Genomic DNA, 27583 nt, shown 5'->3' on the forward strand with positions numbered 1-27583 from the left:
CAGTGGCTTTTTTTCAATGGTTTCAAGACCCACACTGGTCCTCCCAGAAACACCTGAAGTCAAAATTCAACTTGGAAGCAGAAATGCTTAGGACGTAACCAAAAGCCTTGGCCAAGCAGGGCAGATATTCACAGCCCCAAGTGAGCTGGCTGCCAGGAAACCACAGGTGGCTCAACAGGACACGGATGAAGGCTTTTGTCATCGCTTTTGCACTGTCCCTTGCTTGAAGGCACACCAGGTGCGTATGTCATTGACCCTTTCTTCTGTGCCCCCACAGAGACTGGGATTGTCAACCCACACAGCCCTGGGCACGTGCTCCTGTTCCTGCACATCAGAGGTGCCACATCCACGGCCACGCCACGGGATTGCCCTGACAGCTCCAAGTGAGACCTCTCACGCACAGCCAGACCACCAACCGGCCACAACCCTCTCAGGCTCACCAAAGGCACCACCCTGAAAGCGGTAAAAAAAAATCCCAAAGAGCTTGAGACACGAAGGACAGTTGCTCCTGAGTGACAAATAAATAGCAGGTTTGCTGGAAGAAAGCCCTTTGGAATCCAAGGTCCATCTCTTCAGTGTCTTTGGGAGCCTCATCACGAGATCAGTCTGTAATTATAACTCTTTTAATGAAATTTCTTTTAAAACCAGAAACAGTAGGGGACAGGGCTTGCAGAGGGGGCTTGCTGGCCACCCCTGCCCTGCCGGTTGATCACAGCATGGGTTTGTTCCTAAGTACACGAAGAGGAGAGGCCCCTCGGAAAATAAGAGTTTCAGCTGCTCTTCGAGTGGGGATCATAAGCGGCTCCTAGTTCTGGTGCCGCTTCATGTGGAGAGCCAGATGGTCGGAGCGGGAGAAGCAGCGGCCGCAGGCCAGGCACTTGAAGGGCTTGGCACCCGTGTGCTTCCGATAGTGCCGGGTCAGCTCGTCGGAGCGGGCAAAGCGCCAGTCGCAGCCTTCCCAGGTGCATTTATACGGCTTCTCGCCTGCGGGGAAGAGCCACAGGTCACGGGCACAGCCCCGCCACGCGAGAGCCGACGCAGACACGCATCCACCCGGCCTCCCAAACCCCCACCCTGTCCTCCCGGCCATGTGTGGCCTCCCTTGGGGGGCACCCAGGGCTGCCCCACTGCAGAACGGGGCTCATGGCCACACTGAGGCTTTACACTACCAGGGGTCACTTCTGTACAGAGTCCACAGCCACCAAGGGACCATCAATTGTTGAGCTGCAGCAACCAGGTCTTACCCACATGCACCCCTCCTTTGCTTTCCAGGCTTGGTTTCTAGTGCTGTTCAAGTTCCTGTTGGCTTTTGGAGCATTTCTAGCTAAAAAAAATTCTGAGTTCTCTTTTTTTTTTTTTTTAAACTAAAAATTCCTATGGAAGGTGTTGCTGCTCATACAGGTGTGGGGGGCATCAGGAGGAAGAAGCGGGTTATGCCATATAAATTTTCCTCAAAGCCTCACATCTTTGAAACCACCATCTAACACCCTCTGCCTCAAAGTTCAGCCCTGCAGCAGCTCTCTGTACATAAAATATTGTGTTTTCTTCAGAGCAGTTGGGTGACGCAATGCCTCTGCCCTCTCCCCCCCTCCTCCCACCCATACACACCTATTCCCAAACTGAAATAAATTAAAATTGTGCAACTTCTCAGCCAGCTGGGAACTGGACTGGAAAAGCCCATGCCCGCTTCCAGCCGCCTGTGTGCCCAGGCTGTAGAGCTGAACCCTGGCTGCAGCCCTCTCTGCACATGGGTGTGGTGCTCTCAAATATTAGTCCTCGCTCTTAACAGCCTGAACAAGCAGGCAGAGTTCAGGGAATGTGCTGACTTTCCCGACCTCAAATATTTACCGTTTCATCGGCCAATTGCTGAGCGCACCACGAATGCACGTACACATGCAGCCTGCATGCACAGGCATGTGTGTTGCGCTCTGACATGTTTCCCAGTGAACAGCCGTTCCTCCCCGCAGCCTGTATGCCAGGCGGGTGGTGGATTTGGCCAGGAAACAAGAAAACATTCAGCCACAGCAAGATCTACAGTGACTTGCACGCACCGCACAAAATATGCGAGCGCGGACACGCGAACGTGGAGGAGACAGGGCACCAAGACTACATCCCGCTCACCAAAAAACCCCGAGCTCTGCACCACGGGGAGGAGAGATGTTTATTTTTTATGGCTGAGGTAAATACAGAACTTAAAGTCAATTTACAAGCAGCACGCTGGGTGTTTTAGGGCGTGCTGGGGATCTCAAGGTTTACGTTAGCATGCTAAGACAAAGGCGGGATTTGCACTGCGCAGCCACAGACATTGTCCCAGCCAGGTCACCTGGCTGGGTCAACCCTACCAAGGCCCTTTAGTTTCAAACAATAACAGGTTGATCTCCAGGATCGAAACAAAATGCTTTCCATTGTCCCATGAGCTGGCTCCATCTCCCAGGACAGCACGGCAGGGCAAGCTCAAACAAAGGACCCAAACTGGCATTCCCAGCCCCGGGAGGTGGGTGAGCAGCCACCGGGTTATATATTTAATCTCACAATGGCACCCAGGAAATGAATAGTGTCTCCAGGAGATGAATACAGCCCAGCCCATAGCAACGGGCAAACCACAAGTAAAGATCCTAGAGATCGTGTACGTCTCAGCCCAGCTCCCGTCAGGCGAGGAGTCGAGAGAAAGGGCGTTATTAACCCTTCAACTGATGGAGCTGAAGCGGCATCGAGCGTACTCGTCTGGCAGGGTTGGGACGGGTTCTGCCATTGCGGCTCCAGCGCTGTGCTCAGCGAGGCTGCAGCCTCGAAACAAAACATGAGGCTTCAAAAATTGGACCTGGACGCCCTGAGCTCTCTGGTTTGGATTCCCTTCTTTTACCCACCCCACAACACCACCAGTTTACTTGGCTACTCAGGTCACATTCTCCTTCACCTCTCTGCCATCTTACAGCAAGTGAAGTGGAGGTGGCAAACACACTTGGATTTCCAGCTCAGTTACTGGGAAACTTAAAAAAATTACTGCATTTTGTTCAAAGACCACCCTAGTTTACCTGGATACACCTTTATATTGTGATTTGTAAGGACGATGCATGTCTCAGACGCGTCACGTCTCTGGGCACAGAGCTAAGACCTGTGCTCCAAGTGGAAGGGGAAAAGAGATATTTTATTTTAAAGCAAGACCCCTAGCATGGCCCTGAACACAGACTGCTGTTGTGACAAAAGCTTATCACCATGCAGCTCTTGGAGCCGGGACAATGTCCTTCCTGTTCCTTTCTTCTACCCGTTCCATATTGTTCTCCAGCCTGCTCCTACCCAGGCCCTGCCAAAAAAATATTGTACCTCATGCACAAAGAAAAATTCTTTGCTGGCTTGTTCTAAGGACTGATAAGATGAAAACAGAACAGAGCCAAGTGTAAGAACTGATTCAAAGCCCCAGGATGGGTTTCGTTCGTTGTTAATAAAAAAGAAAAGTGAACTCTGGGCCAGCTTAATTGCTTTCAGTAAAGATCAGCCCTTCTATAAAAGAGATTTATGAGGGCACTGATGGTTCCTGGACTACCCGGGGATCTGATAAAGTTTCAGGTATAATAAATGTCTAAATGAGACCTGTGCTTGAATGCATAAGTGCCACTGAGCCAGGTTTACCCCGAGAAGCTGACTGTGGTGGAAGCTCCTCTGTGTTAGTGACTCCGTTTACACCAGCAAGGGCAGCCCATGTCAGCTTTCTCCTCCGGAATGACGGCACAGCCTGTCTGCACAGATATTCAGAGCCCTTCAGTGCCTGTATTCAAGCCCTTCTGTGCAGATATTCGGCAGCTCCAGTCATATACCACTGGCGGGAGCTAAGGGAACAAGGACCAGGCACCAGTGGTCCATGTGGCTGGTATACAAGGAGATACGAGGGGTTCCTCCCTCTCCTTGGGAACCACCAGGGTGCTTGACACAAAGAGACAGCCCTTGTCTCCTCCAAGGTCATATATATGTACCACATGCCTTTACACAATCTTTCTGCAGGCTACGCAGGATCAGACCTGGATAGGATTTGGGAGATCTACAAGGAAGAGCTCAGAGCGATGGAGGTTTTGGGGGCACCTCCTACTCCCAATCCATCGACTCAAGAGCCTCCAAGAATCACAGAATCACAGAATGTCAGGGATTGGAAGGGAACTCGCAAGCTCACCCAGTCCAATCCCCCCGCCGGAGCAGGAACACCCAGATGAGGTTACACAGGAAGGTGTCCAGGCGGGTTGGAATGTCTGCAGAGAAGGAGACTCCACAACCTCCCTGGGCAGCCTGCTCCAGCCTCTGGCACCCTCACCATGAAGAAGTTTCTTCTCCTATTTAAGTGGAACCTCCTGTGTTCCAGTTTGCACCCACTGCCCCTTGTCCTATCACTGGTTGTCACCCAGAAGAGCCTGGCTCCATCCTCCTGACACTCCCCCTTTCCATATTGATCCCCATGAATGAGGTCACCCCTCAGTCTCCTCTTCTCCAGCTCAGAGCCCCAGCTCCTCAGCCTTTCCTCACACGGGAGATGCTCCACTCCCTTCAGCATCTTCGTGGCTGCGCTGGACTCTCTCCAGCAGTTCCCTGTCCTTCTGGAACTGAGGGGCCCAGAACTGGACACAATATTCCAGATGAGGCAGGAGGCAGAGTAGAGGAGCAGGAGAACCTCTCTTGACCTACTGACCACCCCAGGCCCCATTGGCCTTCCTGGCCACAAGGGCACAGTGCTGGCTCATGGTCACCCTGCTGTCCCCAGGACCCCCAGGTCCCTTTCCCCTACACTGCTCTCCAACAGGTCATTCCCCAGCTTATACTGGAGTTCTAAATTCTAGACCAACCCTCTAGACAGCCAGCAAGTGCACACAAGAATGTACAGTTGCTATAAACCAGTCCAACCATTGGACTGTTCCTAACATTAACATCAACAGACTTAACTGTGCTCCTTACCTCAATAACCACCCTAGGTTAACGTAATCACCTCAGCAATAAAATCTTTGCCATGAACAGGCACAGAGTAAGAAGTGTCGGATGACAGAGTTGACTGGTGATGTGGTGCTCTTACCTGTGTGAGTCCTCTGATGTGCCTTCAGGTGAGAGCTCTTGGTATAAACTTTTGAGCAACCTGCAAAAACAGAAAAGACACGACTTCCCTGTGAGAAAGGTGCCCTTCCTCAAACAAATCCAGAACATTTATTTATATTTGAGGTTAGGGACAGAGCAGGCCTGAAAAGCACCCTGGGTAACTATGCAAATAAGCCTGGTTATACCCATTTTGTTTCAGCAGCGGCTAAAGAGCATTTGTTCTCCGAGACAGACAAACCTTTACAACACTCCATCTTTTGCCGCACAATCCTGAAACTCATAGGCATTGTGCTGGGAATTAGGCAGGGGGAAGAGTCGGGCACAGAGTTCCAAATCCCCCCTTCCTCAACCAGGTCTTCAAGGCAGGATGAAAACATTAAATTCATCGCTGTTAGCTTCTGGCTTTGTGCTGACATTTGTCTTTCTGGATTCCAGACGTAACTGATATCACTGCTACAAGTTTGGAGGGAAGATGTATTTTGGAATAGTCCCAGCCCCAGCGCTTGTGGTGAAAATTTTCCAGGAAGCAGGAAATGCTGGGTACACTGTGGAGCCACAGCTTGGCTTTCAGGATCCAGAATAAAGCCAGTGGGAAGCTTTTTTCAGAAGACCAGCAACAACAGGTTTAATCAAAGAAAGGCTCCTAACAGAAACACCGTGACTTTGGCAGAAGTTTCAACAGGCATCTCAAAATGAATCATTGCTAGTTCCTCATTTAGAAAAAGTTTAGAAAAGCTTGTTATGCTGCCTTTATGGCCCTGCTTCATTGTGTTTTGACAAGTATACTGAAATAGGAATTTGAATTTTTTATGACCTGCATAAGTAACAGTCATATTTTTCGTTCCAGCGTTTCCACGCAGCCTGAAGAAGCCTCTTGCACAAAATCAGCTCTCTGTCCTGTCCTGCTCAGGAGGTGCAGGAGCAGCCAGCTGCCTTTCTCCTCCCCGTACTAGGAGGGTTAAGGGTTGGTGACCCAATCCAATTTTGCTTCTGGTGCTCTAAAGCCTTGGAGGTCCCTCACGCTCAGGAGAAAGATGAGTATGCACAAGACCAAGGGCTGCCTTGAGAAATGAAGCCAGCAGAGCATCCAGAGCAGTTTCCAAACCCAAAGGGAGCAACACAGAGAGGCCAGAGCAGCTCATGGCCGAGCTTCATTTCCCCACAAGCACGCAGAAGAAAAAGTGGTGGGGCCACCACCTGGCAACTTGGATCGAGGCTTTGCAAACAGGTCTCTCTTGTTCATCCAGTTACAGGTGTGAGTTCAGCATTGTCACTTCCTCACCTAGACCACCTCAGGAAGACCTGCTGCCCCTGCCACCAGTCCTGACTGGTTTCACCTCCAGCTGCACCTCAGTGTGAGGGATTAGAAGAAATCCTCCACTGTGTCTGCACGTACATACTATCGAGCCACCTGGTGTTTATTCAGTGGAGGTTCTGGGGGTTTTTTGCACCATGGATATCTTTCTGCTTTCCAGTGCAGGCCAAAATCCTGCTGAAAACAGGTGAGCTTTGCCTAGGTAATGCATCCCACACAATGAGACTCCAGTTCTGATGGGAGCGGAGGGGTCTGTTTCAGAGCCATGGTGCACTCGCATCCTTAATCAGTCTCCCACCCTTAATCAGTCTCCCACCGTGACCACCAGAAGGTCAAAGATTCAGCAGAGGCTGTTAACCACAAGACCATGGGTTCGGCTTCTGGCTCAGAAAGTCCCTGATCTGCAGGTTGCCAGAGGGTGGGAAGGAGTTAGCAGAGAAAAGATTTTTCTAAATATGTCCTGTTCTTATACACTTCCTCTGGTCACTGCTGAAGACAGGATCTGGGCTGACCTACCACAGCCACTCTTGTGCCACGGAAACAGCACATAAATCTCGCAGGAGGCAGTTAGGAAATGACTTTCCCCAGTTCACACACCCCCACGGGAAAAGTGTTTGCTAATCCCCAACAGCTGATGGCTGGGGCTTGGCCCAGGAAGTGGGAGGTGTGTGTCCCTGCGCAAGGACTAGTGATTTTCAAGCCCTCACGCTGGTTTCACTGGGTTTTCTCACCAGGGACACGATTGCTTCTCTGCCATGCGGCAAAGTTTGCAGCTGTGGGTCCCACAAGCTCTCTGTGCACAGTGCAGGAAACCCTGCAAGTTCTCCTCTTGCCAAGGCATCGCAGGTCCTTAGATGGACATACTCATGCAGCGAGGTGACACACAGGGAACAGCTTCAGCCCTGGGCTGATTGTTACCCTGAAATGACTTTCCACACCATCCTGATGCAGCACATGAAGCCACTGAAGGATATGACGCAGAGATATTCAGCTCATTGCCTCTCTGGAAGAAAAGAATTTGAGCTACAGGGAGAGACCATAAAGGCTGCTTATGGAAATTACTCGATGGTTTGCCACTCGTTATGGGAGAGTGGGAATGGTCAGCGAAATGCCAGCATGGTTTCACCTGCGGAGAGCATGTGGCTGCTCAAGGTTAGGCAAGTCCAGAGCAAAACAGGCATCTAAAGCAGCAGATTTCCAGGAGCATCCCTCTGTTTTGCAGGAGCACTCTGCCTCCCGGAGTCAGGCCTGCTTTTGCCAGAGTGCAAAGAGGAAAGGGGAGAAAAAAGGCATCAGCTAGCACAGGCAGGATCAACCTCTTCTAGTCCCTTGGTGGTGGTAGGAACCCCACTTCCTTGGGGTTCTCCACCCACCTCCACAGCTCCCTTCATCACGCCGACAAACAAAGTGATTTCAGTTAAACTCCTGTGGAGGCCCAAGGCAGCCCCCAGCCTCAGTGTGTCAAGAAGAGACCCCCCCCAAAGCCAAGCCAGCACATCAGCCATGAGCATACCTGGGAAATCGCAGTGATGGATTCTCCTTTTCTCCAGCTCAGGGTTGTTGCGTCTGTTGTATTTGGGGGGCTGCATGACAATGTGCCCTTGGGAGAGGGTCCCGAGGCCACTGGGGACTTGAGGGGCCTGGGATGACTGGACCAACTTCAGTCCAAAAGTGGCTTCATACGATGGTGGAGGAGAGATGGTGTTGATGAGCTCAGGTTGATTTTCAGGGCTGCCAGGCTGCGAGTTGGGGGGTGAAGGGGGCAGGTTCACTCCCGGGACAGCGTAGAAATGCCCTGAGATGTTGAAGTTTCCCTGTCCCTGGGAGACGTGTGGGTACTGCTTAACTGGGCCTCCTGGATGGACAGGTCTGTGGGCCACACTGGACATAGTGTTACCTGTGGACATGGTGACACCACTGAGGCTGTTGATGGCTGTTGTGCTGTTGGAGGAGGACGTCAGAGTGGTAATGTCACCGCTTCCATTGCCAAGAGGCATCTGGTAAAGCTGGGGTTGCTGTGGGTTGGTGGATAAGGGGATCTCAGAGGGCATCTCCTGCTTGATGAAGATGTTGTTCACTGCCACTGACTGGGGCATGCTGAACACACTGGTGAAGTCAGGCAGGGTCTGTGTGGAGCCGGAGGCAGAAGAGCAGGGCTGGGCGAAGCTGGTGCCGGGCTCTGTTTTGATCTGTGCGAATGGTGTAACGGGTCTGGGTGGCCGGTAAAGTCCAGTGCGCAAGTGCGTCGTGTCTGGCAGAATCACATTGATGTTGACGCTGTACGGTGTCGAGGAAGGCTTCTCCGTGGAGAAGAACTCATCCACCACCGAGGCACTCTCCCGGCGGTACTTCTTGTCTGGTATCATCGGGATGGGTGGCACCTCATTTGAAAGGTACTTATCCATTTCAGATCGGGCCTGTGGCAAAAAATACAGACGAGAACTTGTGAAGAGCTACCTCAACACACGTGGTGGGAGTCCAACATTCAACAAGTGCTTAAGCTAGCAGGAAACGGAGAGAACAGCAAGAACAGCCCAGGATTCACTGGCTGTGGTGATTTAGCTTCAGTCTCTGACTCAGCCACAGACTCCCCAGGAGTGAATCACTGTCCTCTGCCCCACTTCCCTCCCACCTATCTACACTGATAGCAAAGGGTAAGCCAGGCAGAGGATGCAGTTATGAGAGAAATACAGCCTGATAAAGAAGAGCCAAGCTTTAGGTACAAAGCTTTGGTCACACAAATAAGAGAATTTAACACTAGAAATGGGATGAAATCAGAAACTGTGCTCCAGTCAGCCTCATGCTTTGGGCATGTCGGATTTGCAGCCCACCTTAGACATGCTGACTCTGGTCTCCTGGCCAACAGGCAGACTCAACAGCCTGAGATGTATCCCATTTTATTCTAGGACAATATCTTCAATTAACTGAGAATATTCTAAGACAATATCTTTAATTGATTAAGAATAATTTGGGCTATCACCCTAGAAATCCAAGTGATGTTGCCACTAATTCAGCAGACTGTAAGCCTAAAATTAAAACTGCCAGGCATACTATTACGGTCTTGCCTTGGTAAAATGACTCAGCCCTCACCTAACCTTTGGTTTAGTTCTAGTTTTGTAGAGCTGTTTTCACAAGTCTGGGTCCTCCAGGCTAGCAGGACCTCTAGCTCTGACAATCATCACTTGCCAGGTTTCTTCCCCTCCTGCTTCATGTCTGATGCAGCATCCCACTGGATCCAGGCCCAATAATTCAGCAACCTGATGGAGCAATCCGCTAGGAAATTCATCCCCTGGCATTTGATGACTCAAGTTCTGCTCTTTGTGGTTAAAGATACCAGCACTAATGCTCTTCTATAAAGCTCCAGCCTTTAATTATGTGGTTATCCGTGTGTCAAGCTCATTGCGAAGCCCTCGTAGACTCATTCATATGTAGAGGAGCTGGCAAAACCAGCAGGTTTCCCTGGCAGAGCCTACAGTGCACTTCAGGAGAGCAAGCTGATCCTGCCCCACACCCTGCACGCTTGAGCTGAGGGTTTTACAGCTCTGAACTATGTCACTGGAGTGCAATGGGCCAAAGTCATCCCTGCTGCAACTTCATTGCTCTTAACAAAGCTGGACGGGACCCAAGAGATTTCCTCGCCCTTTCCAGTGAAACATATCACCTGCACTTCCAGCTAATTCGAAAGAGCCTTTGCACCTCTGCAAGCTATATTGGCAATGCATGGGTAGGCTGGCTTACACCCAAATACAGGTACGTGCCACAAATACACCCTCTCCTACATGGCTAGAAGCTCAGAGCAGCTGGATTTGGAAGTGCTACGCTACGCTGGAACTGAGCACACCGAACTGGGACTGTGTTTTCTATGCTATGCTCGCTGCGCTGGTGTGTGTACATGCTGTGCTGTAAACCCTACCTGTCCTCAGTGAATGTGCAGGCCCTGAAAAGTCCCTGCCCTCATAAAGGAAGCTACCTGTTGGCACTACAAGCTCGGTTTGTGTCACACCCTCACCTAACTGCCTCTGCTCAAGGCAGCGCTGCCTCCAGCAACACCCACCCCATGCTCCAGTGAGGAAACCCTTGCTCAGGCATACCCCAAGCTAAGGCATCAGCGGGAGGCAGGGAAGAGAACAAGAGACCACCAGCCCAGTCCTTGAAGACCGGTCTAAACCCCTGATTTCCTCTCTGCTCTGCCTTGCAGTGTCCAGCCTGGGTTCCTGTCCGAGGGAGATCCACACCAAAGCTTTGGAGCTGAGCTCTGCATGGTCCTGCCCTGTGCCCCGACACGGGCACGTTGAGTGACCCTGGGGAGGCATCTCGCTCTAGGCAGTACCAGAGGCTCCGAATGCCAAACATACCTGAGCAATGAAATGACCCACTTGCCAGGAGTGGGGGCAGGGGGGAAGGTGTTGGATGCCTTTTACTTCTACACTTCCCTTATCTCTGGCATTTAACTTCCTCACCTTCAGCTCCCAAGGTGAATGTCTTGAAGTCTCTCCCCCCACAACTCCAGTGGGTCCTTATACAGCAGCTGACCAGGCAGGGATATTAAATGTAGAAAGGCACGTCGATCCCCGATTTCAGATCCGAAACCCACATTCTCAGCCAGAGTATCCCTGTCCGCTGCCTACCCCACTGTTCTGCCAGTCTCGTTTCTCTCACCGCCACCCCTACCTGCAGAGCAAAGTCTTCTTGCTGTCATTCCATTAAAGCCTGATAAATCCAACTCTGACCCTGAGCAGCCGCAGGGTCTGGGGCAAAGAGGGTGTTAAGGGGCAGATGGTGAGCAGGACAAAAGCGATGGGCTTTCAAAGGACAAGAAAGGACACCAGCCCGCTGTATCTCCAGCCACACTGGTGCATGCAGGACTGGAATGGTGAGGGTCCCACTCTGCTGGAATCCAGAATGTCACAATGCTGCTGCTTGTGTCACAAGTCCCACACGACCCCGAGGGCCCCAGCGTCCTTCAAAGAGGAAAATGGGGCATTTTGCTTGTTCGTGGCCCAGAAATGCCTAGCAACGCTCGTCCGCTCCCACACCACTCATGCCGAGTGCTGACACCTAATACCAAAATACTGCCCTAAGCACCTCCCGGCCCATGCTCTATTCAAAACCAGCTCCTCAGCCCACGGTCAGCACAACCAGGGTGACTAAGTGCTGACGTGTCTGGGTGGGATCCAACTCGAGTGTCCTGAAAGCAGGTGTGTCTATCTGGCTGCTCCTTTCATACTTGATGGGGATCCAGTTAATGAAGACATAAGAGACATGGAGGAGATAGAGCTACAACAGGCACCCAAGTGGCTTGCAGAGATGGAGACGCCATGAGCAGAAGGAACGCACCCCAGCTGGCAGCAGAGGTGGAAGGAGGAGGGCCACAAAGTTGATGAAGGGTTTGGAGGGGAAGCCGTATGAGGAGCAGCTAAGGTCACTGGGTTTGTTCAGCCTGGAGGAGACGGAGGGCAGAGCTCATGGGGCTGCAGCTTCAGCAGGGGAGCAGGAGGGGCAGGGCTGAGCTCTTCTCTCTGTGACAGTGACAGAAGCCAGGGGATGGCAGGAACATGTGCCAGGGGAGGGTCAGTTGGACATGAGGAAAAGGTTCTTCACCCAGAGGTGCCGGACACTGTGACAAGCTCCCCAGGGAGGTGTCACGGCCCCAACCTGACAGTGTTCAAGAAGAGCCTGGACAACGTCCTCAGACACACGGGGTGACCTGTGGGGTGTCCTGTGCAGGGACAGGAGCTGGACTCCATGATCCTGTGGGTCCCTTCCAACTCGGGACATTCTGTGATTCTATGAGGGAGCGGAGGAGCCACCAGCTCCTCGCCAGCAGACCTGGGTGTCCTGCACGGGGCTTCCCAGCTCAGTCTCCCAAGGGACACTCTCACCAGCGGGGACAGGAGCATGCAGGGGGAGGGCTGAGGAAAGCGCGTCACCTCCAGAATGAGCGGCAGCATCCGCTGTTCCATCCTCATCGGGTGCAGCTGTGGGGCAGACAGGGCTGGGTTAGTGGGGCAGACGGCTTCCCCTGTGCCCAGCCACCCCCGCAGGCCTCTTCGGCCACCCCCGGCCATGGAGGGGCTCACCCCGCTCTCCCCAGCCCCCCACAGCCCCCAGCGCCTCAAGCCACCATCACGGAACCACCATTGCCCCCAGCCTCGGCATGGCCACCTGCAGGCCGGGGCCATGGCTCAGGGGGACACCTCCCACCGGCTCCCGAATCCAGGCTTCCCCTGCAGAATCAGGGACGAGGGTTCAGGGGCCGCAAGAAGAGCAGACGAGCTCAGCCTCCATTTTACCCCCCACCCGGCGGTGGGAGCAGAGCCGGCTCTGCCTTGGCATCACAGAATCACAGGCTGGTTGGGGTTGGAAGGCACCTCTGGAGATCACCCAGTCCAACCCCCTGCTCAAGCAGAATGACCAGAGCAGATTGTACAGGAATGGGTGGAATCCAGGTGGGTTTGAATGCCTCCAGAGAAGGAGACTCCACACCTGCTCTGGGCAGCCCGTTCCAGTGTTCTGTCACCCTCAAAGTCAAGAAATTTCTCCTTATGTTTAGATGGAACCTCCTACCATCACCTTCTCTTGGTGAATCAGGGCAGCAGCTTGGCATGGCTGCAAGGTTGGGTGAACTCTGGGCTTCTCACAGGGAAAGAAAAGACAGCTGAGAAATACAGAGCTCTCCAGAGGAGGCTTTGAGGCATGGTGCAAAGACCTTCAGAGATTTCCAGCCCAGTCAAACCAGTAAGTTCTCCCAGTTCCCATGGGGCTCCCATCTACAAGGGCCATCTTAGGGTAGGCAGAAATGTTCGAGCTGTGTCCTGGGGACAGGCTGGGAACCACCAGAGCAGCTGTCAAGGGTTGAGCCGGCAACACTCACTCAAGTCACGCATGAGGTTTTTTTCTTGGTGCAGACCTGGGGCTGTGCAGCACCCCCTCCCTGGCGCGGGCACCCACAACAAGGTGCTGCGATAGCCAGGAGAAACCATGGTCAGCTGCACACGCAGGGCCTCAGCCACAGTTCCTCGGCCCAACATCTAACAAGCTCCCCGTGCCACAGCATCTGCAAGAGCAAGGATTCAAGAAGAAGAGCCTCAGCCATGAAACCAGAGCTCGGACAGAAGTGTGGCAGCACCGCAAGCTAGATCCAGCCCCTCCAAGGTGAAGTTCTCAGCGTCACACCACTGCCAGGCTCCTACAGAGGACACGGGGGAATCACACATCTTCAGGACAGCACCAGGTACCCCACCCACCCCTGACACTGTGGTCCTCAGGGACCTTCTCTACATATTGCCTCCAGCTAGCCTATTCCTGTGCTTAGCAATCTCCAAGGTGGAAAGGCATTGCCAGGACTTATATCTCCTTTATCATTCCACATACGCTCTACAGTGTGCTTGCAGATGTCCTGCACGCCTCTCTTCTCCTGCCTTGATTCCCCTCAGATTTCCACAAAAGGCTGAGGGCTCTTCTCACATCTCCCACCCAGACCTGGATCCTTTCTCTAAGGTCAGTGCCCAAAACAGGACACAGTCCTCCAGCACCGAGTAAAGGGGAACAGTTATCTCCAAATCCCAAAATATTATTTATCTGCGGGTTAAGCACCAGCCTGTGCCCCATTCTCCTTCTACATCCTTCTCTGGCAGCAGCTGCTGCCTGCTTGCTTCCAGTGAGCCCATTTTCCCCTCCACAACCACAAAGTTTCACCCTAACCTCTACTATTTCTCCAGTTCAACAAGATTGTGGTAAAGCCTTTTCTCACCCTTCCAGTCTGGGGTCCTGCACACGTCAGGCTGGTCAGTCAGACCAGTAAGGGCTAGAAAACAGCCCATGCTTCCCTCTTTCTCACAGAAAACAAGCAAAACCAACTCAATGGACTCAGTTTTCCCATTTTTGGGGTGTTCGTATTCTGGGAGTTGTATCTAAATGGAGGATGTTCCTTGCAAGGCCATGCTAGAGCACAGGGCCACATGGCCCTGAGAGGACAGGTGCCAAACAGCCTGGGGATGCTGAGAGCTGCCATCCCTGGAGAGCCACTGGTCTCATTGTGATCTTCATGCCTGGAAGCATGGGGAGATGCTTAAGCATGAGATCTCCAGGTCAGAGCTACAGGGTCCCATTGCCCCATCAGCTGGAATAAATCGTTTCAGAAGCACCTGTATACTTCAACCAAGCTCTTTCACAAGTAATGCTTGAGCCTGCAAGTCGTGGTCCAGATGCTGGATCCCACATTTTAGGGTCAACCACACCAGGAAACCAACAAAACCCTTGCTCTGCCCGCTGTTTGCATTCCAGACCTTCCATGGTAAGCAGCACAAACGCAAAGGAAGCAATTGAGGGCAAAGCGGTCCCCACCAGGAGGAAACCCCATAGACGCCGGGTCCCTGCAGACTCCTCAGCCAGCCCAGGCGGGTCCTGGTGTCACAGTGCAGCCCTGCCTGGGGCAGCTCCAGAAAGGGCGGCTGAGGACACTGCGGTGGGCTCACATGAGACAGCAATGACCTGGAACACTCAGCCCATCCCTTCCTCCCTGTCTGACAGCCACAGGCAGGGAATTAATCACATTCTTGCGTTTTTGAGGAGGACTGAGCTTAGACATAGCCAGAAAGCTCAGTTTGTCTCCATAGTGTAAGAGAGATACCCACTGTGACTCGATGAAGAAAGCCCTCCAGGGCCTTCTAGATGAAAAACTACTAGGTCTTCAGTGGTTTCAGTGGCCCAGTTTCCCCTATAGACATTAGCAATGCCATCATCACAACCACCGGAGATGAGCACGAGATACAAGGTCTGGTGACGGGCATGCCCCAAACTCCACCAGCTGCATCGACAAGGGCTCCAGCGGCCATAAGGGGAATTATAGGTCAGTAGCTCAGGCAAAAAGTGAGCAAAGTGGAAATACAGGCAAAGCAGACATCAACAAAACTTGTGCATGTTTAAAGGTGTCCAAACGGGGATCTTTGGTTTGGCCAGGAAGGGAAAGCCAATATGAATAGCCTTTCATACAATAAAAGCACTGAACTCCTGTGTTTTCCCCTTAAAGTCATAGTATCTATTTCTGGACATGAAGGGGGGTCTTTTCAACCTGACAGAGGAAAGAAAGAAAAAAACCCCACCGAGCAGGAAAAGGGGTCAGCACAAACACTTTGTCAACTCCAGACAAGGCCCTCAGACACCAGTTTGTGTCACTGGACCAGCAGGACTGCGTTACACTGAGCAATGACACATCCGAACCTGGGACCTGGCAACCAAAATCCCCTGGAAGGCAAGATAACCCCAGCCGCCTCTGAAATAGCTGTGTGTCATGAAGCACCCAGCACTGTGAAATCACCAAAACCCAACCCCACAAGCCAGGTGCTCGGTGAAGAACACAGACAACGAATCTCTGCTTCCCCCAGCTCTCTCTGAGCGGATCCTCCTGTGGCTGATGGGCGCTGACACGTCTCTCCCCTCTACCACCTGCCAATTTTTGTAAGTCCTGCAGGAATCTCCTGCCTTGGGGACCTCCATCTTTCAAATATCGTCAAAGGCAGGGTGAGGCGTTATCAGGACATCGATCAATACACGCAAAGTCCAAGACAAGCATTTCTTGGGACGATACAGAAAAAAGCGTCGCTCAAGCCAACCGTGCCATTTTGCCAGTGATTAACCACAAGCATCGTTAGAAGAGCACCAGGCACTGCAGGCTGTCAAGGCAGGAGGTGGGACGTGTCTTTCCTGTGATTAAACGCTTTCTAATCTGAAGTTGATAAATAACAAACGACCATAGAAACATCAGATGTTGTCACCACACGGGCAGCAGCAGAGAACAAGGAGAAAAATCAATGTTTGCTAAACAGGCAATGAGCTTATAAAGTTGGCAGAGGGAGCAGCTGGGGGGAGAAAGGACTCGAGATGGGGGGAGTTACTTCAGTTCTTGGCAGAACCCAGTGATGTGGGGGTTCAAGGGATGGTGGGACAGCAGGGCACCCGCTGCTGGTGCAAGAGGGACCCTCCTCGGGGCGAGGGACCCTCCCCGAGTGCAGGCACGCGTGGGACAACGGTTATGCCTGTTGTCCAGGCCCTGGGATTACGCAGTACAGCCTTTTTCTCATACATGCACCTGCATGAAACTCCAGCCTCCAAGGGAATCAGCAAACAATGGGGAGGATAATCATCAATCAAAACCCATGGCAAGTACCTGGCAGTACCCCTTTAAAGGCATACGTTATAAATAGACTGTATTTATATACAGATTTGGTTCAATATCAGCATTTATTGTCTCCTAGTTAAATATTGACCTGAGTAAATATTTGTTTCTCTGATCATTTGGTTTTGATATTGACCTCGATCAACGTTATTTTCTGTTTGTTCCTCAAGTCTTCTGGAACTCTCTGCAAAACAGGATTAGCAAAGAAACCCCCGGGACTCTTCCTTTCAAGTAAACACAGGGCCAAACGTTTAGCTGCTGTAAGTAACAAAGCACCTTTGCAGGCAGTAGAGACGAACTCTGTGCTCATGTAGGTGGGTGCTGGGCTGCAGAAGGCCCCAGTGGACTCCTCTGCTTGCTCTATCTCTAAGAGGTTAAGAGCAATTCCAAGAAATTAGTGCTGCCCTCAAAGCATCCAGCTGCGTTGGAATACACGCAGTGGGGCAAGATTCACCTTCACGAGCTTTGGCCACCTGGAAAATGGTCACCTAAACTGAAGTCTCTGTGCAAGCTCTCTCTGGAGTCCATGCAGAAGACTGCCACAGGTGATCTATCCCACCAGCTTTCCATCTTGAAGCTATCACACCTTTCCACCTAAAAAAGCAGCTCCCGGAGCAGGACAAAGATACACCCTTTCTCCAGGTTTCTCACAGGAGCTCATGGATGACCCAGCCCCATGCTCCGAAGCATTCTTCTGGTACTTTTTCCTGCCTGTGTGTTTGAACTACCCAAGGTAACCACCACTTCCCAGAAACGAGGAATTTCCTTGAGGCCAAGAGTCACCACCAAGGCCAATGTGGGCAGACGGGAGGTTGGCTGGCCTCTGGCAGCAACATTGCCAGCAGACTTGCTGACTCTTTGCTATTCCTTTCCTCTGACAACTGATAAAGACTAACTCAAACGCAATCTACCTTGATCATTTATCACGGAAATCGTGCCACTACAGTCAACAACCCCAAAGGCCGAAGAAACTGGGAAAAACACCCTCATCCAACTCTAGGGTCAAGCGCCTGGAAGAGAAGTAGTTTGGAGCAGCCAGACTTCAATGGTCTTTCCAAGCCTTTCCAAAAATAAAGCTATAAATGGACTGGGAAATAACTAGCAGGGCAAACTTTGGAGACAGCTCTGGCCCATCTGCACCATCTCTTACAGAACACAGTGGCCATTCAGCCCATCTCGCCTTAGGCAGGTCTAGACTGGGGTGGGGGATCCCAGGTTGACATTAGAGTATCTCCACAGTGGTTTTGCCTTTTGCAGACCTACCACGCACAACCTGGGCACTGGATGGAGCCCGTAGGCAGGTGGGGAAACGGAGACAGCTCTGTCTCCTCACCCATTGCTCTATGCTCTGCCCTGGTGGGAAGGCAGCTCTCAAAGTGTGGGAGAGGAGGACATGAGGACTTAAGGGAGTCTTGCCTTTGTCTACAGCTTTCTATTTCCAAGCTGCTCTTGCTCAGCAAAGGCTGGAGTCAGGCCCATCCAAGCCAACTGGAGGTTTTCCATCAAGCTAAGTGGGCATCCACTGTCGAAGGCTGAGGCTGAGCTGGGTAGAGTGTTGGTGTGAGCTGGTGCAGCCATTTGGATGGAAAAATGAAACAATCTAATGTCATTTCGACTCCTGGAAGATTAGGAGACTTGGAGCTACTTCAGCCTCAGCCAAAACATGTGGGAATTCAAGCCCTCCCCTGGTTTATGCATGCGTACAATCAAGACTTGAATTTGGATAGCCTTGCGGCCCCTGCTGGGACCACCAGCTAGAAGCAGGCCCACCTGCAGCTCTATTTCTCCTCGGTTGCAGCCTCTGCTCCAGCACACCCTGAATCTGAGAAGGTGAGGCTCTCAGAAATCACTGTTCCCCAGGACGACCTGGACAAATTTGTCCACCTGTTTCTAGACATTGCACAACCATAGGACACTGCGTTTGTCCTCCAGCTCCCCTCATTGGTGCCACAGGTCCTGAACCGAGTGTGACATGGGCTGTTAGAGCTGTCAGGGAGCTTTTCCAGCTGGGTTACGGTGGGATTCCTCCCGCCTGACTCAAACCATCTAAAAGCTCACAGTCGTCACCTCGCCTCCTCTGATGAGAAGAAAAGCAGCACATTCCCAGGGCAGGGTCTGACAAAGGCGCAGTGAGTCATCCGCTGCTTGCTGGGGCTTGTGAAGTCCTCCTGGCACTCGGCAAGTGATAAAACAGGCCAAAATGCCTGTTCTTCCCAGTAAAACACATGAGGCAGACCCGATACCCCGTGAACTGCCTGGGAAAAGCGAGGCCAGGTTTCATGTGAAGACAGCAAATCCCACTGTCCTTGGGGCCCTCAACTTCCACCCCAAACCAGTTAGCAAAACAAAACAAACCAAACCCTAATGCAGGTGAGAACGTGGTGTTTCAATGAGTAGGTCTTTGGGCCAACTTCTTTCTTCCAAGCTTGCACAGCACAAGGCCAAGAAGATCCTGCTGGAGTCCCGGGCAGAGGAGGATGTTGGAGCAGGTCTGGCTGCTCCAGCCCCTTCTGCCACGCTTGCTACCCCATGTATTTCCTAGGAGGGTCCTTCTGTTAGCCTGAGAGCAGACATCCTCAAAGAGTTTCCTCAAGATCCATTCCCTTAGCTTAAACTCTTTCTTTCCACATTTTCCCTGCATAGAAATGGGCTGCCAATCACTGTTAACGAAGGGAGGCTGATTATGGCATAGGCCAATAATGAGTATTTGACAGTTCCTGTGGAGAAGGCACCAAACCCCAGAGAAGCTCCAGCTGGAGCATTTTGGAGCCTGGGGTTCGCCAACCCCTGGGAAACACGAGTGCTGTGACACTCGTTGTGTCCCAGAGGTGATGTCCATCAGACAAGCTGACGATTGAGTTCTCCCAAAAGCACGATGCAGAACTACAAGAACACCAAATATTGAAAGTTGCTCAGAATGAAGCGTTATGTTCTAAAACAACAGCATTTTGAACAAGCAGTTGGGAAAGGGAGATGCCACAGTTTTTCCCTTCATTTTAACAAACTTGGGTCATTTCCACATTTTAGAGAACACCATCAAACCTTTTATTCCTGAGAAGGATTGTCAGTTGAATGTATTCAGCCACACCTGGGTTCAGGTCCCTAAACTGTCCTTGAGAAGCAGCAAAATTAAAAATGATCATGTTGTATGGGCAGTATTAAAGTGATGGGCTAAACTGGCTGGCGAGTTGGTACCCACATATCTCTGCCCTCTCCGGGGTGGGTTCAGTTTCATGAAAGGAATTGTCTTAGATGACATGATAACACATAGATGATATTCTTTCCACCTGCAAGTGATAAATACCTGCATTTTCAGACCAGCTATACTGGGACCAAATTCTTGCCCTTCTCTTCTCCTGCTTGTACTGGAAATACTACAGTGAGGTCATTAAATGGATTTTAATATTTGCAAATCCTGTCCTTGGTGGAAACTGAAGGTCCCCATCACCCTTAAAAAAATAAATAAATTTTAAAAATCTCAAAGAATTGTTTAAGCATTTCTGAACTTAATGAAAGATTCTTTGTTTGAGTTTCAATCTGAGCTTAGAAGGGGCTGAACCTCTTTGATGTGGTAAACAGCCCATGGGGGGTTTTTGAGAGTTTTCATGCTAGCTCGAGTTCTGAGAACATCTGAATTGTAAACATTAGTTATCCAATCCCCAAACACCAACTGTACCCTGTGACTCATGTAATTCACCAATGGAGCACAAGAAAAGCAAATATTCTAATCAAGGGGCTCAGCTAATAAGACGGTCGTAAGTGTGATTATTTGCAGTGAATGGGTTAGATAAAAGAACTCACTGGACCAGGGAAGGAGAACAAAATAGCGTAGGTAGCTGACCAAACAGGTTTGAGAGGGGAGAATTCACAGTTGATGATGCAGTGGCCAGAAATGCACAACCCTAGACCTTCGTGAGTAATTTCAGATGACTGTGTTTGCTTCCCACAGACCGTTCGGGAAGAGCGATAAAGGGAAATCCGTTGCATTTATTATGGAGTTGGAGTCCCCTGCTCATTTCCTCCCTTAAATACCTGCATTTTCAGTGCTAAAAAATATATATATATATATATATACACACATATATTTATATACGCTTTTCTGCCTAATGTGCAATCTCCCCCATGTCAGCAAGTGGAAAACAGGTTCCAGCTAGGGCTGCGCAGGAGGAAAAGGAACAGCACACCTGTAATCTTTCTCTTTCTTGGCACTGTCCCTTTCCCTCGTTCCCCACTTTCCTGAGCCAAACTTCCCCCGGGCAGAACAATCAGCCTTTGTACCACCCGGACAAAGCCGCTGTGCTCCAGCCAGCTCAACGTTCGCCAAGCCGCTTCATCCTACACCTTGTTTGCTTCCAGCAGCGCTTGCGTGCGCACCCAAACACACGGGAAGTCTGTGGGGTGGGGAGATTAACAAAAATAAAATAAACACGGTGGCTGAGATCCCCCAAATTTCCCAGTCTTTGGCTCACTGATAACATGGGTTTTGTTCTAAAGCGTGCTGAGCAGTAGCAAGCTCCCCGCTGACTTTAGACCTGCTCCTACAACAGGATCTGATCTGAAATGAGCCCCTCACCACCACCTGACACAGGGCAGGCAGGTGTCCTGCCTGGGGACTGACCCTGAGGGTCTTCCCACAAGAGCAGAGGGACAAATTCAACCTTTCTGGGGACTCTAGCTTAATTTTCTGTAGCCCTGCAGTCACCTGCCAGGCAGAAAGCCCATCGGACTTGCAAATCTGTGGGGCCTGATCCTGAAAGCATCAGGCTCCAGTCGATCCCAAAGCAAAACAGCCTGAAAGGATCCCTCCCTCGTGAGATCCCTCTAGGCAGAGGCCACGAAGGGCCCAGCTGAACCAGCTGCCAACCCACCACTTGTGATCAAGTGAGCCAGATCCTCCTTGCCCAGCCTTTAACTGGACATCTTCGTATCACCCATCTGTTTCTGCACATCCCTTGAGCCTGCTCAGCCTGCTGGCACCCTTTGCAAATGAATTTTGCATGGCATTTTGCATACTTCTGCGGAATGCCTGGATATTTTGGAACCCTTCTGCAAAGCCAGGAGGATGCCAGAGGGCAGAACATCCCAGCCAGCCACGAGGGAGTGAAGAGCTGCGATTTCATGCCGCCCACACAACCACATTACATGGACCGAGCAGCTCAGAAAGAGGAGGAAGGGACCAAGTCTCTGAATCCTCAGCAGATCACACCAGGCTGCTCCATTCCCATGCCTGTTTGCACAATGTAAACATGGGATCCTGGCAGAGGCCAGAGCTCAGCTCCCCACTCAGCTGGTGGAGCAAAGGATGGGTGAGGACCAAAGGCAGCGCATCGTTATGTTGTGAGCCGCGGCCCGTCTGACATGTGGTGGTGCAAAACCTGCGTAGTCCCCATGTACCGTCACGATCTGTCAGGGATAGGCATGGAAACACCTTCTCATTGCAACACCACAAGCTCAAAGCCCATCCTCAAACATGGGCACAGCCTTGGAAACAGGCACGACCCCATTGAGCTCATCGTGTCTGTGGTGTTCCCATACCCAGGGCCGCATTCAGCAGCATGACCTTCTCTCCTGAGTGTGCTGGGGACAAGGAGGAGCCCGGGAGAGGAAACAGTATTTTCAGTCCCCTCTGAGCACGCCAGGAGTGACATTAAACTGCAGAAAGATGCCCAGGCTCAGCAACCTCCAGCCACACCAAGCTGTCAACATCTCATTATAGGCCCAGAGTAAAACTGCAAAGCTACCATCTCCTCTCTCCCAGCAGAAAAGCTGAATTCATTCATTGCATGCAACTCCCAACAGCCCAAGGACATGAATCACTCCTTGACAGCTGTGCTGTGGACTTCTACATCTCTACTAATACATTAAGTGAAGCAGGACTCCTTCCTGGCCCCAACACAAACCACCTCTGTATGAACAAGACCCGTTATCCTGGTTCCAATTGGGTTCTGCAAGATGCTGGACCACCGCAGAGCAGGACAGTCCATCCCTGATCCAAGAGAGAGCCACCATCTAGTCATCACCCCAGCACAGCCACATTCCTGACAAAGATGTGGCCAAAGGGTCTCAGACCCATGAGATGCAGGACACAGCACGCAGAGCCCCGCAGGGATAGAGCAGGATTGAACCAGCTCCTGCATTGTCCAGAAAGCTGGAGCACACCTGAAAATGCTTGGCCCAGCTTCTCCTGTGGTACCAGAAGCAAAATCCCTGCCAGAATAAAGTCAGAGGAACAGCACGAGCACCTACACCCACTCCGTTGAAAGGGTCTGGGAAATGCCATTCGCGGCACCGAGGCTCTGAAGCACCAGGAAAAGTTCTTGGGGAACAGCACCATCCTGATACCGTCTAATCTGTTCGAGCACCTCCCAGATGCCGGACTTGTTTTCTTCCCATGTGAGGGAAGGGCGGGAGGGAGGTTCACGAGCACAGGGGTGAGAAACTGCTGTGGGACAGGAACTGGGCTTAGAGGACACAAGAGGAGATGTTTGCTCCCATTTCTCAGCTTGCAGCAGCGTAGTCCACCCAAGGAAAGTGAGGCAATGAAGGAGGAGCAGCCTTGGGGCTATTCTCAGCCACAGCCACCAGGACCTTGCTCGTCACCCATGACAGCCTCTGTCCCCACTGGCCGCAACACAACTGCCCCTGGGGCTCCCCATACAGGTAAGCAAGAGGTTCAACCAGGGGACTGGGGGTTTTGTCCATCTCTCTTCCCAGCAGATTCTTCACCAGGTCCTGACCTCACTCAACAGTGCTGCAAACCCAACTGACCCTCCAACATCAGCTCTAAATCTATGGCTGGTATGACCCATTGAGACAGGTACTGCCTTCCCCAAATCCTCAAGGACAGGTGACTGCACCCGGCAGCCGATGGCAGAGCAGACACCTCTGGCAGACACCATTCTCCTCTCTCCTTAATTGTAGAAAACCCAACCATGGAGATGAGTGCAAGCCACCCCTCCCACATCACCAGCACCTCGCGCTCCTCACAGCTGCAGGAAAGCCCATTAGGAGCCAGCTCCTGTCCTGCACGTGCCGGGCAGGGAGCAGGGGAAGTGCCATCTCCTTCCCGACCAACCTTCCTTCTAGAAACATCTCCAGGATCGTGGAAACATGGGTCTGTTCCCACCATCCCACTTCCCATCACTGCAGCTGTCAGCCCAGGGACAGCTCTCAGAAGAGGGCAGGGATGGGGATTGTGCCACTGAGGACCACACGTACAGCCAGGGGAGACCATGGCATAAAGCCACAGGTGGCTCCAGGAGGGATGAGGTGGCTTAGAGGACAGGGCAGTGGGGTAGCTCATCTGCTGTGAGGTCCAGTCCAGCCCAGAGGGACACAGTGACCTGCCTGACAAGCAGCAGGTGATCCCAGGAGGGTTCCCCAGCCCCAGGTAACAACAAGGTGCCCAGGAGCTGCTTTGGCTCATCAGACCTGGAGACCAAAGGGCAGCAAGGTGGAAGCAGCAGATGAGCCCTCATGTGCCCCCCAACCCTTTGCTCATCAGGAGTGTATCTGGCAGCAACACAAAGGAACCATCTCCTCCTCTTCTGAAATGCTTCCCTGGACATGCCTTGCTTTTGGTTTCTTTTATTATTATTTTTTACCTTCCTTCTAGCGTTTGCCTCTTGAGATTTAAAGGGGAAAATTTTGTTTCTGGTCGATCTGAGTCAAATCAGAAAGGAAAAGTGCTTTTCTCTCACAAGCTCTTTTCTCTCCTCTTTTCTCTTTTTGTTTGTTTTTTAATTTGGGGCAGGTCAGCTGGAAAGGCAGCGAAAAGGGAACGAACTGATCATAAACTCCACAAAGGACTTATTTCCACCTGACTCTGATCGAATAAAATTTTCTACAGCAAATAGCTCCCACCTTCCACTCTTGTTTGAAAGCGATTTGTGGAGGTGGGGTGGGGACTTTGCAGCCAGCGAGATAAAGAGATTAGCTGTGAGTTTGCTCCTTTCTTTTTGAGACAGAAGCCAGGAGAGGGGAAATGCCCTGTGGGTGAGAGCCGGAGCTCTGACAGGTCACAGCCTTTTCCATAGGTCTTGTCAAACTGCTCTGATAAACACCTTCCCGGAGCAAAGGGTTTCCCAGACGTGCAGCCATCCAGGTTTTCCACCCTCCAGCTACGGCAGCTTCTTCAGCATCTCTCCTACAGTGACCACAGCCTTTGGTATTAATTAAGAAAAAGGGGGGCCAACACATGGAAAACTCCTCCCCGGGAGATGTGGGGTCCAGCCTCAGGCTCTCAGGGTTTTGCCACCCACAGCGCTTGACGCTGGGTGGGTTTGCAAAGAAGTCCTGATGTGTTTGCCGGGGGATGAGCGGATGATGTATGGAGCGCAGGTGAGCTGGTGCTCAGCTCCAGACCTGTAGCTTTGCAGCCTCCATCCCAGGACCCCCTTGTCCATGAAGAGACACGGGATGGTCTACAGCAAAGGGATGACACCTCTGATGGGCCATCCCTAACTGTGGCTGCCTCCACCCCAGAGCAAACCGGCCGTGGGGTGGCATTGCCCCAGAGGCCAAACCAGGGGGAGAGACCCCTCTTCCCTTTGAAGGGCAGCAAGGGTGGTGTCGTGGGATGAAGATGTTTCCAACCATGGGAAGGCTCCGCATCCCCATGTCCCCCACAAGGAGGACAAGAGGTGGCACGGGGCTGGCCAAAGCCAGGAGGCAATGCTGCCCATCTGCCCCACAGCCATGGCCGAGGTGTGGGGTGAGCATTAGCCCCACTGCCTAATCCCACCCAGCAGCCAGGGCTACAAAGGTGGAGAGAAAGAAAACCTCACTCTTCCTTCAGACCAAACAGGGAGCTGCCACCATTTCCTACCAGGGATGGGCCCCAGAGGTAACCCACACCCAACCCTCCAACTTCAGATAACCCACCCAAACCTGTCGCGGGGTTATGGGGAGAGCCACCGAGCTGGGACCACTGCAGGGGAAGGAGGAGTGGGCTGCACGGCCCTCTCCCCCCATTCTGACCCCCACATCCATGACCACCAGTCATGGATGATGGATCACCGGGGCATCATACAGAAATACGGCAATGGAGACGCTGCCTTCACCTCGCCACCTCCCTCAGAATGACGGAGCCCCAGAACTGGCCCTAGGGGCACCAGGGCCACCAGGAGAGGGGAGGCAGGCCGTGGAGACACAGCCCTGACCCCTGCCCCATGCTGAACTGTAGCTGCCCATCATGGGGATGCCCTCCCAGGGGGTTCCAGGACGAAGGGCTCTCCATGGGGTGGCCGTGGAGCGAGGGGCTGGAGCCGCCCTCCCTCCTCAATCAAAATGGCGCTGGGGACACGGGGCGCGGAGTTAATCATTAGCTGCTGGCGATGCCGGGCATCCCGCGCCCCAGCTCGCCCCATTCCTCTGTGGGGGAGAAGGGGACCAAAGCGGTGGCAGCGGGGTGGGGGCGGCCTGGCTCACCCCCTTTCCCACCAGGGAGAGCAGATGAAGGCTCTTCTTGGTGGGACGAGGGGTCCATCACCCAAAACACGGGCGAAGAGCCTTGTCCCTGTGCCTGGGATGGGCAGCAGGGCCTGAACGCGCTTCTGCCGTGGGCCAGGACAGGGGTGGGTGTGCAAGAGGGGCGGGTGTGCAAGGGGGGCACGCGTCCAGCAAAGCCCCAAAGCCGCTTATCCAAGTCTTTATCTCCAGCATGCAGGGGGGACTCTGACGGGGAATTTCAAGGAGCATTCCTTCCCTGCCGTGGTAGCAGCGAAAATAAAGATAATACAATAAAATAGAAAATAGCCTCCCATTTTGGCCCCCATCACACACAGATATGGCAACCCCGTTGCCCAGATCTTTCCCTGAGAGCTGCCGGCACCACAGAGCCCCCGGAACCCCCAGGGGAGAGGGGCCGAGCCCCGGCTTTGGGGAGCAAACAAAACCCAAGCCCTTCTCCAAAATGGGCAACAGGGTGTTTCGAAAGAAAGGCAGGAGGAAAAAAAAAAAAAAAATGAAACCCAACACGCCCAAGAGAAAATCCGGCGGAGGGGGAAGCATGAGCGTACGAAGCGACAGAGGTGTCTTAGCAAAGAGCAGAAAAACAAGGCAGAATTGAGTCAAAATCCACACTTGTGTTCGCAGGAGGCATTTGCAGCCTCCACGCACCTGAGCGGGAGCAGTCGGCCCCTTCCCTCTGCCCCACAGCAAAGCGCCGGCCTCCACCTTACCTGCGCCAGGTCGGGCGGGTTTTCCAGGGGCCGGGTGAGGGGTTTGATGTCCTCAAAGACTGGGGTGTCTTCGCCGGGTTCCCCCGACATGGTGACGGGCTTCAGCGGCGTAAACGCCGAGGCGTCCTCGGGGAGCGGGGTGCGCAGCACCAGCCCGCTGCTCATTCCTCCCGCGCCCCTCGCGCCTGCTCCCCCGGGGGCGAAAAAAAAAATCTTATTTAAAAATAATATTTTAAAAATGTAAAAAAATAAAAAGGGTGGGGGGAAGGGAAAAAAAAAAAAAAAAAAGGAAGGGGAGGGGAAAGGGAAAAAAAAAAAAAATGAAGAGAGAGGCGAGCCGGAGCGAGTTGCTAATCCTGGGAGGCCAAGTGCCGGGTCGGGTTTACCTGGGCTGCGGGAGGAGGAAGGAGGAATGAGGAACGCCAACCTGGAAGCGACGGCGAGGCCTTGCCGAGCCAATCAGGCTCCCGCCGACGGCCCCACCGGCAGCTCCACCGGCACACCGGCGGATAAAAGGCTGCGGGAGGGAGCGGGCGGCCGGGATCCTCACCGTCAGCCACGCTCAGCCACCGCCACCACGGCTCGGCCCCACCAGTGCCACCCCAACCTGGACCCCCCGACAGCGCCGAGCCCACCTGCAGGGCCGAAACAACCCGCGGCAGGGAAACGGTCTCCCGAACTGAGTCCCCTGCGCCGAAACAGGGGGGTTGTTTCAGTTTTTAAATGCAACAGCGAGGTTTTTTTAATGACATAGTGCCGTTTTCCGAACAACGGTTGAATTCGGCACAAAAACTGATTTTTAGGGTCAAGGAGATTCCTGCTTGCCCGTACTGCTCA

General features: G+C 52.5%; 1 protein-coding gene across 1 annotated transcript; it reads right to left on the reverse strand.

Moving 5' to 3' along the window:
* Positions 1 to 805: 805 nt before the first annotated feature.
* LOC135993561 (Krueppel-like factor 5) lies at positions 806 to 26911 on the reverse strand. Its single transcript, XM_065643503.1, has 5 exons — positions 26747 to 26911; positions 12319 to 12366; positions 7902 to 8805; positions 5054 to 5113; positions 806 to 984 (listed from the first exon to the last, which is right to left on the reverse strand). The coding sequence occupies exons 1-5, from the start codon at positions 26909 to 26911 to the stop codon at positions 806 to 808; spliced, it is 1356 nt and encodes a 451-aa protein (XP_065499575.1).
* Positions 26912 to 27583: the final 672 nt, after the last annotated feature.

This window comes from Caloenas nicobarica, chromosome 12, assembly GCF_036013445.1.
Source record: "Caloenas nicobarica isolate bCalNic1 chromosome 12, bCalNic1.hap1, whole genome shotgun sequence".
NCBI classification, from domain to species: domain Eukaryota; kingdom Metazoa; phylum Chordata; class Aves; order Columbiformes; family Columbidae; genus Caloenas; species Caloenas nicobarica.

What these genes read in the sequence shown, in the direction of transcription:
- LOC135993561 (XM_065643503.1), bottom strand. Translation starts at nt 26,911, where the DNA reads ATGAGCAGCGGGCTGGTGCTGCGCACCCCGCTCCCCGAGGACGCCTCG. An exon ending in CCATCACTGCGATTTCCCAG is followed by an intron (nt 5,114 to 7,901) that starts GTATGCTCATGG and finishes CTGTTTTTGCAG; the next exon opens with GTTGCTCAAAAGTTTATACC. An exon ending in ACATCAGAGGACTCACACAG is followed by an intron (nt 985 to 5,053) that starts GTAAGAGCACCA and finishes TCTTCCCCGCAG; the next exon opens with GCGAGAAGCCGTATAAATGC.